The sequence below is a fragment of the Monodelphis domestica genome, chromosome 1, assembly GCF_027887165.1.
Source record: "Monodelphis domestica isolate mMonDom1 chromosome 1, mMonDom1.pri, whole genome shotgun sequence".
NCBI lineage: Eukaryota > Metazoa > Chordata > Mammalia > Didelphimorphia > Didelphidae > Monodelphis > Monodelphis domestica.
In genome coordinates, this window is record NC_077227.1 from 2,133,792 (window position 1) to 2,147,014 (window position 13,223).

General features: G+C 58.6%; 1 protein-coding gene across 1 annotated transcript; it reads left to right on the plus strand.

Moving 5' to 3' along the window:
• Positions 1–439: 439 nt before the first annotated feature.
• Positions 440–12,863, plus strand: BNIP3 (BCL2 interacting protein 3). Its single transcript, XM_007506611.3, has 6 exons — positions 440–649; positions 6,618–6,774; positions 8,027–8,111; positions 8,376–8,482; positions 8,578–8,727; positions 9,666–12,863. Exons 1-6 carry the CDS (start codon positions 607–609, stop codon positions 9,709–9,711), a joined length of 588 nt encoding a protein of 195 aa, XP_007506673.1. The 5' UTR covers positions 440–606; the 3' UTR covers positions 9,712–12,863.
• Positions 12,864–13,223: the final 360 nt, after the last annotated feature.

Sequence of the window (13,223 nt, forward strand, 5' to 3'; positions counted from 1 at the left end):
CCAAACTGAGGCCCTGACTGGGGAGGTGTGCTGGGAGAGGCTCGGACTTGGATTCGAATTCTGTCCCACCCTACCAGGGTTCAGACTTGGCCCCTGGGTTCTCAGCCTCAGTCATCTGTCAGGGAGATGGGGAGAGATTTCCTTTCCCTCCATTTGTTTCTAGGAGGTGGAGAGATCTGAGTTCAAAGGCTTATGCAACTCCTGGTCTAGTCCCTTCCCCTCTGACAGCTCTCCCAGTGCTGTCCTCAGGGATCCTGGGCGGGGCCCCTGCTCCTCCCTCAGCCTCTCTCTATCCTATCACCGGCAGCTCCAGGCCAAGGGGTGGTGGGGCAGCCCGAAAAAGCCGCGGGTGGGGGCGGGGCGCGGGTTTGTTGTCGCCGCAGTCCCCGCGGGGGGCCGGGGGAGGGCCAAGGGGCCGCGCCCCGCCCCGCCCCGCTCCGCGCGGCCAATCCCGGGGCCGGCTGCCCGGCCCACTGGAGCCTCCCCCCGGGCGTCGGCCGACGCGGCGCAGACTCGCGGCTAGCCTTGGCGGCGTCACCCCTACAGAGTCATCCCCTCCAAGCCAGGCTCCCCGCCGGCTCCCCGCCGGCCCTGCCGTCCCGGGCCATGGCACAGAGCGGGCCTCCAGCCCCCGAGGAGAACCTGCAAGGTGAGTGCGGGGTGCGGGAGGCCGGGGGTGGGGCGGCGCTACGAGGAGCGGGCCCCCCCTTCCGAGCGCGGAGCTCCAAGGGCAGCAGACGTTATACGATCGCCCCCCGCCCCTCAGTACGGCGGGAGGCCGAGCCGGGCCCCGGCAGCCCCCGCGGAGGCAGCCTCCTCCGTGCCCTTCCCCGGGGCCGCCTCAGCGATGCTACTTACGGCGCGAGAGTCCCCCTCCCCCGGCAGTGAAAGGCGGGGGAGGGGACGGACCCCCCGGGAGGAGCCGTCTACACCGGCCCCGGGGCCCCCCCGAGCTGAGCTTCCCGCTAAAGCCTGGCCTAGCCAACAATCATTAACCCAGAAGGCCCGCGCCTCCCCCCCGCCCGCCCGTGCCCTTGGAGAGCTGCGCGCAGGCTCGGCTCCCTCCCCTCCCCCCCCCCCCCCCCCCCGTGTGGCACCAGCGCCTGGGGGAGGGGAGGCTGCTGGGGGAGCCCCGAGTTCGAGTCCAGCCTCAGGCGCTCTGGAGCTGCAGGAGCGGCCCCTTGCCTGGGCACACAGAGAAGTAGGTGGCAGAGCCGGCCCAGGGACCGGGAGCAGGAGTGGGAGCGGGAGCAGGAGCCAGACTTCTGAATGCTTCCGGGCCCAGCCTGCGGACGTGCGGCCCCACACGGGTCACTGGCAGAGGCTTGCTGGGCCGCCGAGGGAGGAGGCGCCTTTCTTTCCCCTACCCGCCCTTCTCCGCCTGGCACTGTCCCTGTGCCCAGCTTAGGGGCAGAAGACAGCTGGTGCCCTGCGGCTGGCACATGCCCCATCTGGCCAAGGAGGCCTCAGCAGCCTGGGCAGGGCGGGCACCTCGACTGGGGGGTGACTAGAGCTGGGTCGAGGGTGATTTAGATGGCCAGGCCGTGCCCAGCATGCCGCCCACGCTTGGGGGCACCACAGCTGGCATCCAGACCCTGAAGGGCCCTCCCAGGGGTTGGGCAGTGCCCAGGGGCAGGGGCACTTGGAGGTCTGGGGCCACAAGAAACATTCCCACCATTGGCGCTGGCAGAGAGGATGAGCCGCCCCAGAGCCCCCTGGACACAGGCTTCTGAGGAAGAGCCCAGGGAACAAAAACTGAGGCCAGCACTGGGGTGGGGGGTGGGGTAGAGACATCCGGGCTGACCCCAGAGAGGGCAGGAGCCCCTGGCCTAGCCCAGCACCCAGGACTTGCCCTCGGGACAGGGCAGGGCAGTCCCTCCTGCACTTGTATTTCGCCCTTGGAGACATATTTCCAGGGGCACAAAGGGGCTCCCAGCCTCTCCCCTCTGAAGGCTCCAAGGACCCACCCACTTGTCCCTTTTGAGGCCTGGGTCCCCCTTGTCCGGCGTGCTGGGCCTTGGGGACCCAGATGGGGCCCTTCAGGCTCTCTCCTGGCTCTGATTTCAGGGTGGCCCAACTCTGGAGCACAGCCGGCTGATTTTGTTTTTGAAATTTTTATTTAATTAGTTAATTTAGAATATTTTTCCATGGTCACATGATTTGTGTTCTTTCCCGTCCTCCCCCTGCCCCCTCCCGTAGCCAATGAGCAATTCCACTGGGTTTTACATGTGTCCTTGATCCAGACCTATTTCCATGTTATTGATATTTGCACTAGGATGTTCCTTTAGAGTCTCCATCCCCAGTTATATCCCCATTGACCCATGAGATCAGGCAGGTGTTTTTCTTCTGCGTTTCTGCTCCCACAGTTCTTTCTCACAAGTCCCTCAGGAGTGTCCTGGGTCATTGCATTGTTACTAGTAGCAAAGTCAGTTACATTTGATTGTGCCACAATGTATCCATCTGTGTACAGTGTTGTCCTGGTTCTGCTCCTTTCACCTTGTATCAGTTCCTGGAGGTCATCCCAGTTCACGTGGAATCCCTCCAGCTCATTATTCCTTTGAGCACAAAAGTATTCCATCCCCAACAGACGCCACAATGCGTTCAGCCTTTCCCTAATCGGGGACACCCTCTCCGTTTCCAATTTTTTGCCACCACAAAGCGCAGCTATGAAGATTCTTGTACAAGTCTTTTCCCTTATTGTCTCTTTGGGGTACAAACCCAGAAGTGCACAGCCAGCTGATTTTGGGGTGCCCCAGGGTCCAGAGCTTGGTGTAAGGAGGTGCCAGGACAAAGACCCTGAGTACATCCTTGCCCTTTTTCCCAGGGTGCCCGCTTGGGGGAGGGGATAAAGCTTTGAGGGAGATACAGCTGGAGGGGGCAGGAAATCCCCAGGCTGGACTTGCCTCTCCTGCAGCCCTCCAGCTGCTCTGGAAACAGCTCTCGGGTTGGGAAGCTTTTCCCGGTGTCCATCCTTGCCTGGCACTTTGCCATGTCTCCTTGGCGTAGTCTCTGACCCTTTTGGGCCAAACGGAACTGTTAAACCCTCTTTCCCAGGAAAGGCTCCAGGACATGAGACAGGCCACTCCCTGCTCAGACTGGAGATCTGGGAAGGCCCCTGGAGGAGGGGGCACCCACTGTTTCCTGGACTGGGCCAGAATCCCTCAATCCCATGGACAGAGGCTCAGAGGCAAAATGGCCCCCACTTTGGGGGGGCTCGGTGGGACCCTAGAGAGAGGGGAGCAGGACCCTGAGAGCTCTGCCTCGTCCAGGTCCCTAGGTCATTCAGATAGGGAAGGGCAGAGGCATTGGGCACCACATGCCCATCTATGCAGTGTCTTTCCTTGTAAGAGGGGGGCAGAATGTTGGGGGGCAGCAGAAGCGATGTGGGGCCTGCCACGATCAGCTGGGAAGACTACCTGCTTGACTGGCAGCTCCTGGGGGGCACAGACTGGTAGAGCCCTAAAACGCTCCAAACATCTGCCTCGACAGAGGGCTCACCCCATGCCATGCTCCCTGCTCTGCCCAGGCTCATATCTGTGCCAGCTTCCCCTGGCAGCACCCGAGGGCCAGCCCCAGCTTTCATCATATCCCCTGGTCTTGGAGCTGGGCTGGGGTCCATGTGGGGAGCCCCTCGCCTTCCCTGCCCATGGCACATGCTCCCTGGGCACTGATGGCACTGGGCATCCCTTTAGCCGAGCTCTCCCGAGCTGGACCCAGAGTCCTCTGGAGAAGGGGCAGAGTGCGGGGGCTTGGCACCGTGCCCAGCCCAGCGGAGGGCCCCTGTCAGGAGGGTGAGCACGCAGATGCAAATTCCTCCTCTGCCCCTCTTATGCGCAGGCAGGGACAATGGGGCGACTCACTGAGTTCTCTAAGCCTTGGTTTCCCACTCTGCAAAATAGACACAATGGGATCTGGGCTACGGAACAATGTGGGTGAGATGTGCCCTGAACCCCCATCTGTTTTAATTCCGGGGGGCCTTTGAGGCCATCCAGAGAGTCGCTGACACCTCCCCAAGGGGGTCCCTTCCTGGGAACTGAGGAGTTCGCTGCTTGGGCCACATTTGTGAATTAATTTATGATGCAAAGATGCTGCCCTCCAGCCTCACCTCCGCCTCCTCCCCTGTTCTCTGGGACTGTCACTGTCGGGCCCCTCCATTTTGGGGGACCCCAGCCCAGCGGATGTTGCCCCCCACATTACTCTGGGGGGGCAGGACCAGAGGGCCCCCGATACGGTGAGGAGGGAGCTTGGGGGACTGACCTAGGAACACGCAGCCAGGAAAGAAAAAGAGCCGGGACTCAAACCCAGAGCCTCCAGACCCAATCCCGTGCCCTTCCAAACTGGTCCATCATGTGCCAGTCTGGGGGAGAATGATCTAGTCTTGGGGACTCCCTCCAAATGGCCCTAAAATGCCCCCCTCTGTCCCTGGGCCCCTCACCCATGTTACGTCCAGCTGCACGTGGCTGAGTGTGTGTATCTTGTGTGTGTCTGTGAATGTGTGTGTGCCTAGTGTGAATGTGTCTGTGAGTGTGTCTCTGTATATGTGTGAGTGTGCAAGTGTGAATGTGTCTGAGTGTGTCTCTGCATATAAGTGTGTGTGTCTCTGTATATGTGTGAGTGTGCCAAGTATGAATGTGTCTGAGTGTGTCTGTATATAAGTGTGAGTGTGTAAGTGTATGTGTCTCTGTATATGTGAGTGTGTGCCAAGTGTGAATGTGTCTGAGTGTGTCTCTGTATATAAGTGTGAGTGTGTAAATGTGTATGTCTCTGTATATGTGAGTGTGCCGAGTGTGAATGTGTCTGAGTGTGTATCTGCATATAAGTGTGTGTGTCTATATGTGTTTGCCAAGTCTGAGTGTGTCTGTATATGTGTGTGTGCGAGTGTGCATGTGTCTGAGTGTGTCTGCATATAAGTGTGTGTCTATATGTGAGTGTGTGCCAAGTGTGAATGTGTCTGAGTGTGTCTCTGCATATGTGTGTGTGTCTATATGTGTGTGCCAAGTGTGAATGTGTCTGAGTGTGTCTGTATATGTGTGAGTGTGCGAGTGTGAATGTGTCTGAGTGTGTCTGCATATAAGTGTGTGTCTATGTGTGAGTGTGTGCTGTGAGATTTAAAATGGTTGAGGTCTTAAACTGTAGTGATTAAAATAGTGGAAGATATAAATTGTGATAGATATAAGAGAGGGTGAGTAAATTTGACCGCAGAAATATGTTTCACTACAGTGTCTTGGGTTTTAAAATCAAATATAAGGTGGTCGCCAGGGAAATATTCCCAATTATTCAAATACCCAAGTCAGTTGGGTTTTATAGAGATTTTAATTAACAATACAATGAGTAATCAAAGAAAGAGAGAGAGAGTAAAGTATGAAGGGCCTCAAGCCAATATGGCCTAGACCTAAGTCCTAAAAGAGAAATCAGTCAGTTTTTTTAGTACTCACCACAAGGTCTGACTAAACAAGGATTCCAGTAACACCAGGCCAGCATCCTTCCTCAAAGAGTCTTCCAGCCAGAGATTGTTTCAAAGGGCCTCTCTGAAGAGCCTCCAGAGCTCCTACTCCAGAGGGACAGAGCCCCTCAGAGGAGCTCCTCAAGGAGCTCTCCAGAATGAGAGTCAGAAATCGAGATCCTTAGAATGAGTCTTCTCAAAATGAGCTCCCTCAGAATCAGCCCCAGCTCTTCCCTGAGCTCTTATTTTTAAGGGAAAAATCTCCTCTGTCACCTCCCCTAAGTCCTTATATCTACCAATCACTGTAGATGTTTCTAAAGGACCGCCCATTTTGAATTCACAGCTGAGTAGTTTTAATCTCTTTAGTAAGTCAGAAAAAAATGCTGCTGTGTCGACTAATTTCATTAAGAAAAAACCTCTGAATAAGTTATCACCCTTTTAGGTTTAAGTAGTTTACAAGTTGCCCCACCTTTATAGGTACTTAGTATCCCATTGTATCAATTCTAAAATAGTCATGACTCAAAGAACTTCCTGTCCCCTCCATAAGCATGGATCAAAGCACTTTCATTGTTCTAGCAAGCCATTTTCTGTCCTAAAGTGGTCTTAAGTAGGGTGGAGCAGGGACACTCCCATAGCCAGGAGCCTCAACACTCAAGTAGAGTTCTCACCATCTGCTAGGGAATTTTTTTAAGTAGAAGATTCCCCAATGGGGGAAACCCCTAACATTCATAAGTCTGAGAAATTTTAAGGTTTACAGTGCCAAGTGTGAGTGTGTGTGTCTCTGTGTATGTGAGTGTGTAAGTGTGTGTCTGTATATGTGAGTGTGCCAAGTGTGAGTGTGTCTGAGTGTGTCTCTGCATATGTGTGTGCATCTTGTGTGTTTGTGTGTGCACCTCTTGGACGCCTGTGTTGGCCCTGGACAGAGCTCAGGGTGCTCAGGCTCAGCAGGGCCGTCCCGCAGGCTTCCCTCCCTTTGTGGGCTCTCGCAGTCACGTGACCCTCGCTGTGGGATGGTGGCCTGTGGCTCCCGCCTCTGCCAAGCGGTGGGGGCGGGGCTGGGCGGGCCGTAGCCCCTCCCACCCAGATGGAGGAGGGGATGTGGAGCTCTCCCGAGGGGGGATCCGCCTCCTGCATGGGCAGCGGGGCTCCTCCAGCCTCATCCTCCACGCTGCAGGCTCTTGGGTGGAGCTCCACTTCAGCAGTAATGGCGGAGGCCCCAGCCCGGTGGCACCAGCCTCCATCTCGGCCTATAACGGCGACATGGAGAAGATCCTTCTGGACGCCCAGCACGAGTCAGGACGCAGCAGCTCCAAGAGCTCCCACTGCGACAGGTAGGGGGAGGGGAGGCGGGGGGAGGGGGGCTTCTGGGCCGCCGCTCCAGCCTGCTCCACCCTGCCCCCCACCATTTCTGGTCCGTTTCTTTAATGGCGCCACCAGCGCCATCTGGAGGTCCCGCATTCCCGTCCGGCCTCACCGAGGTTCTGTCGGGGATAAACACAGCAGGTGGCCCCGGAGGGGGCAGGCAGGGACCAGGCAGGGACCGAGGCCACAGCCTTTCCCAGCAGATGGCGGAAGGACTGGCGGGAGGAAGACGAGGGGATGGGGGGCTCCCAGACCCGACGGAGCCCCCCAAACCTGGGCAGGCTGCCAGCTAGCAGAGCCATGGTGGCTCCCGCAGAAAAAGCACCCAGAAAACGGCCTCCCGGCCAGAGGCTCCACCAGGGACCTGCACCCACTCAGAGCTCGGACCCCCGCAGAGGACACCCGAGTGACCGGCGACTCCCGGACACGGATAAGAGGCCGGACAGAGGCCATGCGGCGCCTCACCAGCCCTCGTGACGGCCACTCCAGCTCGCCCAGGGAGGCAGGAGCCCCCCAGAGTCGTGCTCTAGAGGGGTCCCCAGATTCCAGGGTGGGCACAGGGGGAGCCCTCGGCAGAGAACGAGGGAACTCCCGGCTCTGGCGGGCGCTGCTGGCACACGTTCTCCTCCCCAGAGGGCAGCCCTGGCAGCCAGGGTGCAGTGGAAGGGCGGAGGCTGGCCTCGGGCATGGCGGGCACCCCAGTGGCGGGGAGAGGGTTTTGGGGTGGCAGGATGGATGCCCCAGAAGGAAGGGAGGGGGGGGTGGCACCCCGAGAACGCCCTGCGGGCCACAGAGGGGACAGCCGTGAGCCGGCCGGCCACTGTGCAGGCAGCCTTAGATCCAGGCTCTGAGGAAGGACGCGGATGCCGGTGCGGGATCGCCCGGCGCCACACAAGCGAGCCCATCACAGGCTTGAACAAGATGGACGTGGGCGTGGGTGAACGCCGAGGCCTTCACGAGCTTTGGCCGCTCAGGGCCAAGGCAGACGGCCTTGGGCCGGAGGGTCAGCCACGGGGAGGAGCCGCCCCCTTCCGGCCCATCTGGAACTCAGGGCAGGTCGGGGGAGGGTCCAGAGGAGGGCGCCGACTTCTGATCTGGGGTCCCCGGGGGGGGGGAGGGCAGACGCCTTAAAGGGCCTCCGTCCTGGCACAACAGCCGGGTCTGAGAATCCGCTCCGGGCGCCGCCCGCTGAGGGGGGGTCTCTGTCCTTGTCCCGTCCAGCCCTCCCCGCTCTCAGACCCCCCAGGACACCGCCCGGATGTCGGAGGCGGACACTCACAGCATCGGGGAAAAGAACAGCTCCCAGGTACGAGGGGTCCGAGCCGGGCTACGGAGGAGGGGGGGGTCGTGACCGCTTGGACCTGCTGTCCAGTGACTGACGAGGAGAGCCCCGAAGGCTGCCCGGTCCCAGGCCCCCCAGGTGGCCGGCTTGGACTGACCTATGGGTGTGGGGGGCGGGGCTTCCCAGAGGCCCCTCCCCCTCCGAGGCGCCCCGTGGGGAGCCTGACCGGCCCAGCTTTGAGCTGCGGGGTCCAGCTGGGGGTCTCAGGGAGCTTCTGTTCGGTTTCAGTCGGAGGAAGACTACATGGAGAGGCGGAAGGAAGTCGAGAGCATCTTGAAGAAGAACTCGGACTGGATCTGGGACTGGTCCAGCAGGCCCGAAAACGTGCCCCCAAAGTGAGGGGAGGGGCGAGGGGGAGGGGAGGGGAGGGGGAAGGGCTCCCAGGAGGTCCCCGGCGAGCCAGGCCTTGCCACTGCTCTCCTCGCCACAGGGAGTTCCTCTTCAAGCACCCCAAGCGCTCGGCCACCCTGAGCATGCGGAACACGAGCGTCATGAAGAAGGGGGGCATCTTCTCGGCCGAGTTTCTCAAGGTCTTCCTCCCGTCCCTGCTGCTCTCGCACTTCCTCGCCATTGGCCTCGGGTGAGAGCCTGCGCACGTCCTCGGGGCCGGGAGGGAACGGTGGCCTCCCCAGAGTGCGGCTCTACCCAGTGGCTGGCAGGCATCCGTGGGGTGCCCGAGCTCTGGGGAGTGCCGGGAGGGGTTTCAGAGAAGCCGACGCCGTCCCTGGGCATCTCTCTTGGCGTCTCCCCTGCCAGATGGGCCTGCAGTCAGGGAGGTGAGTTCAAGTCTGGTCGCTGACACTGCCTGGACCTCTGTGGCCTCAGTTTCCCTCTCAGCGACCACTCGAAACTCCCTCCCTGGCTTCTCCCATTGGCGTTCCTCTTATGCGCCCGTCGCCATCTCTGAGTCTGTGGATCGATGGGGATCCTCGTCGTCTTCCTGCCTGCCTTGGCACATTGGCACGTGGGCCCTGAGCTCCGGCACAGCCTTGCCTCCTGCCTCCTGCCTCAGGGCTCGTCTGTGAGGTCAGCGCTCTGGAGAGGAGCGAGGCCAGGACCGCCTGCAGGCCGGCCCAGGAAGTCCATCCGCCTTCCCTGGGGCGGTCAGAGCCAGGCACTCCTGGTGTGCTGAGGCTCTGCCTGGCCTAGGGCGGCTATGGAGCCGGGGAGCCGCCATCTGCCCTCCTGCCCAAGATTCCGACTGGACGCTGGCCGGGCTCCCTGCACCCGCCTGCTTTGGGCTCATGTTCTCTGGGCTTGGGTCCGAGCTCCCGCTAGCATCCATGACCCTTGCCTGGGATCACCGCCTCGGAACCGGGGGTGGGCTTGGAACCCACCTCCTGGAATCCTGGGGTTCAGCATGTCCCGCGCTGCTCTGGGACATCCCTGGGTGCATCTGCGCCCAGGCGAGGCGATGGATGGCGCCAGCCCCGGCCACTCCGCCTCCCAGCGTGGCGGGGAATCGCGTCTGCCCGTCCACGGGGTCCCGGCTCTTAACTGTACTTCCTCTTCCCGCAGGATCTACATTGGCAGACGCCTCACCAGCTCCGCCAGCACCTTCTAGGGCTCGCCAGGCCAGCGCCTCGGAGGAAGGCCATCCGTCCACGCATCCCTAGCTCAGCAGGAGGAGAGGGGCAGCGTCCGGTGGCTCTTGAGCCCTTTCCCGTCCCAGACTTGGATGGAATCCCTCAGAACACGTGAATCTGAAGCTCCGTGTACAAAATACATCATAGTGTCGGGGTCACGGAGGCCCCCCAACCCCGCTCTCCGCTGTTCTGCCGGGCGGACTTCCTGAAAATGGGGAAAGGAGGAAGCCCACCAGGCGGTCCACTTGCTCGAGATGCTCTACGATGCTGATGTGTGGCGTCTCCCACCGTCCTCTCCCCTTTCCCCAGATGCGGGCCCCAGAGAGCTGCCCCCCACCAAGCCTGCCCGCTTCCCTGTGCTGATTTCACATCCTTGTGCCCTGCCCAATGTCTCCCACAGTGATGATAGGGCCGCAATGGGAGTGATTCTTTGTGGCCAAACCCTTCAGAGGAGCCAGCCTGGGCTGCGACCAGTCACCGGCGTCCAGGAGCCCTGGAGGGGGTCGGGCCTTCCCTGCTCTCCTCTCTGTCCCCGTTCTTTTGGGCTGGAACAAACACGACCTTTTCATTTAAAAGGGTCTGTCCCAGCCTTCCTGGCCACGTGGGTGATGGCCTCCTCAGCCCAAGAAGGGGGGCGGCTCTCCTGGGTCCAGCCACGGAGGGGCGGCATATGGACGCAGCAGCTCCCTCTCTCTGTTAGGTCCTTAACGAGAAACAAAAGTATTTCTGCTAAATGAACACCAGAACCATGGCCAGTGGGAGATGGTCAGCCCCTGGAGTCCCTCACCTCTGCAGAGGAGGGCAGATGGAGGGAGCCAAAGACACCGAAGGGCTCTGACCCCAGGAGGGGGCCCTGGAACAGACCCTGAAGGGAGCCGGAGCTGGAACCTGGAAGAGCAGTCTGCATCTTCCCGTCGATCTCAGCTAGGGAACCATCTCCATCAATCTTAGCAGTCCTGAAAGATAAGCGAGAGCTCAGGTCTGACAGTTTCCACTGAATGCCCCAAGAGGAAGGGCCGCCCTAGCTCCTCCAGGGACTGAAGCGTGAGGATAGAGAGTTCTCCCCACCAAAGCCTTGGCACCATCCACCCAGCTGCCATCAGAAAGGGCTGAGAAGACCCCAGGAGAACAGCCCCTGAGGCTAGGAATATGGCAACCACGTCCATGATGAACAACCCCATCCCACATTTCTATTCCAGCCCGATTCTCCACCCTTAATCCCTCTAAAGCCCCCACCCCTTCCCCTGGGCTCTGTGGAATGCCCTCGGTCTGTGGCTCTGGCTAGACCACAGCCTTGATGGGCAGCCTTTCCAGCACTCAACCTGTCTGTCCTCACCAGTCATGTGGGGGAGCTGGAATCCTCCTGGCTCCCTTCTACCCCATCACTTGGTGATCTCTCCTTCCAGAACTAGCATCTGATCAGCATTAGGGAGCTCCAGGATCCCCCTCTTTTCCTCAGTGAGTTCGGTGTCTCTCTCCTGCACCCATACCAGAGGGCTGATGCTCCCTTTATCCTCCACTTCATTGTGCCTCCTGATCTCCTCCACAACCCCAGAGACACCCAGACAGGGATGAGCACCATCTCGCCCTCACCCACAAGGGCCACACTTGGATGAAGTCTCCTGATCCTTTACGGATCTCTTGTCATTCTGCCTCTCCCTGTGCCTGGTAGCCCCAACTCTTTGTCCTACCCAGTCCTGCCAAGCCTCAGTTCCTGCCCAGGCCATCGTTTTTGTTCAGGCTACACTACCCATCTTCCCCACCTTGACCCGTTGGTGAAGCTGTTCATCTTCCCTCCAGTCTCTGGGCTCCTTATCTTGTCGAGGATTTGCCCTGCTAAGCCCCAGCCTTGGGTCACTCCTCTTCCTGTGCTGTTGAATGAAAATCATGCCATTGGGCTGCCTGCACTGTAATGGGCACCGTTCTGCAGGCGGGGTATAGAAGGGCCCAGAAGAGGTGCTTGCCTTCAAGGAGCCCACAGTCTAATAGGAGACATACAACAACTACTAATACGTATTGCATGAAAGCACTGGTAGAGCTGATGGATTGGCCTATTGACCACCTTGGGCAGGCAGAGAGGGAGAAAATCTGAATCACAAAATGTCAGTCATCAAAAATGGTTTCTTTGGATCACTGAAAAAAAACGTTAACAAAAGCCACGAATATTGTGCAAACTTCTTCGATCCAGAGGGCCGAGTGGAATTAGAAGGAATCTGTTGGTTGCCTCCTGAAAGAAACCCCAAATGAAAACTCTCAGATATACTCCGGGCAAGATCCAGAGTTTTCAGATCAAAGAAAGAATGCTTGGAGCCGACTGAAAGGATTCAGATACCCAAGAGCCACAGTCAGGGTTATATAGAATTTAGCAGCCACCACTGTGAAGGAGAGAAGAGCTTGGAAAAGATAAAGGCAACGGGCCACTGTCCAATAATAACTCACCCAACCCAGGAAAACGGACTCTCATTCTATAGGGGAACAAATAGGAGGTTATTGGCATCTCAGAGGTCTTTCAAGCTTTCCTGATGAAAAGATCAGAATTGTGTAGACATTTTGAAGTTCAAACACAGGAGTTTAGAAAGACATAAAAAGGTCATCATGAATGAACAATAATGGGGCAACGAGGTGGTTCAGTGGATAGAGAGTCAGGCTTGGAAGTCCTGCCATTCAAATTTGGCCTTAGATACTGCCTAGCTGTGTGACCCTGGGCAAGTCACTTAACCCCCATTGCCCAGCCCTTACCGCTCTTCTGCCTTGGAACTGAGGATAGCACTCCTAAATCTGGGGAATGCTATTGTCGTCTAAGAGGGGGGTAGTTTCAGAGAGACCTGGGAAGGCCTGTATGAACGGATGGAGAGTGAGGGAACCAGGAGAACAATGCATGCAGAGAAGAACAGCTGGAGGAGGAGGAGCTCTACCCAGTCTGATGACCCGCCAGGACAGCATGAAGGGACGCATTCAGCGAGTGAGACATGGATGCCCGGAGCAAGATTTAGATGTGGCCAATGCCGAGGCGTGTTTGCTTTACTGTACATATCTGTAACAATGACTGTTCCTTTTGTTCTCAATGGGGGTGGCGGGAGGGGGGGGGATTTTTCCTGATTGAAAAAATAAAAATAAAAAGTTGAAAAGACCTTTGTTTAATCTCATCACTGCTACACTCTACACCTTGCCAACGAACTGCGAACTGCGCACCCTCCCTAGGGCAGCCCCGTCATGGTCCACACTCCCCAAGGCTCCTCGTCTGCCCAGAACGTCTTTTCTGCTTCTCGTCTGCCTCAGCCCTCCGCCTTCCTGTTCCAAGCAAAGAGGTGGCTTTTCTCCGCGAAGGCAAACCGCTCTGAAGTGTGCGTGTCTTCTCCAGGAGGTCGCCCCTTCTGCCCCCCAGCTTCTAGCACTCATGTTCAGTGTCCCCCTGCGTCTGCTACAGGCACACCCATGTTTCCCCCTTGACTAAAAAGCCACGGAATCCCAGCTCCGTGCGTCCATCCGG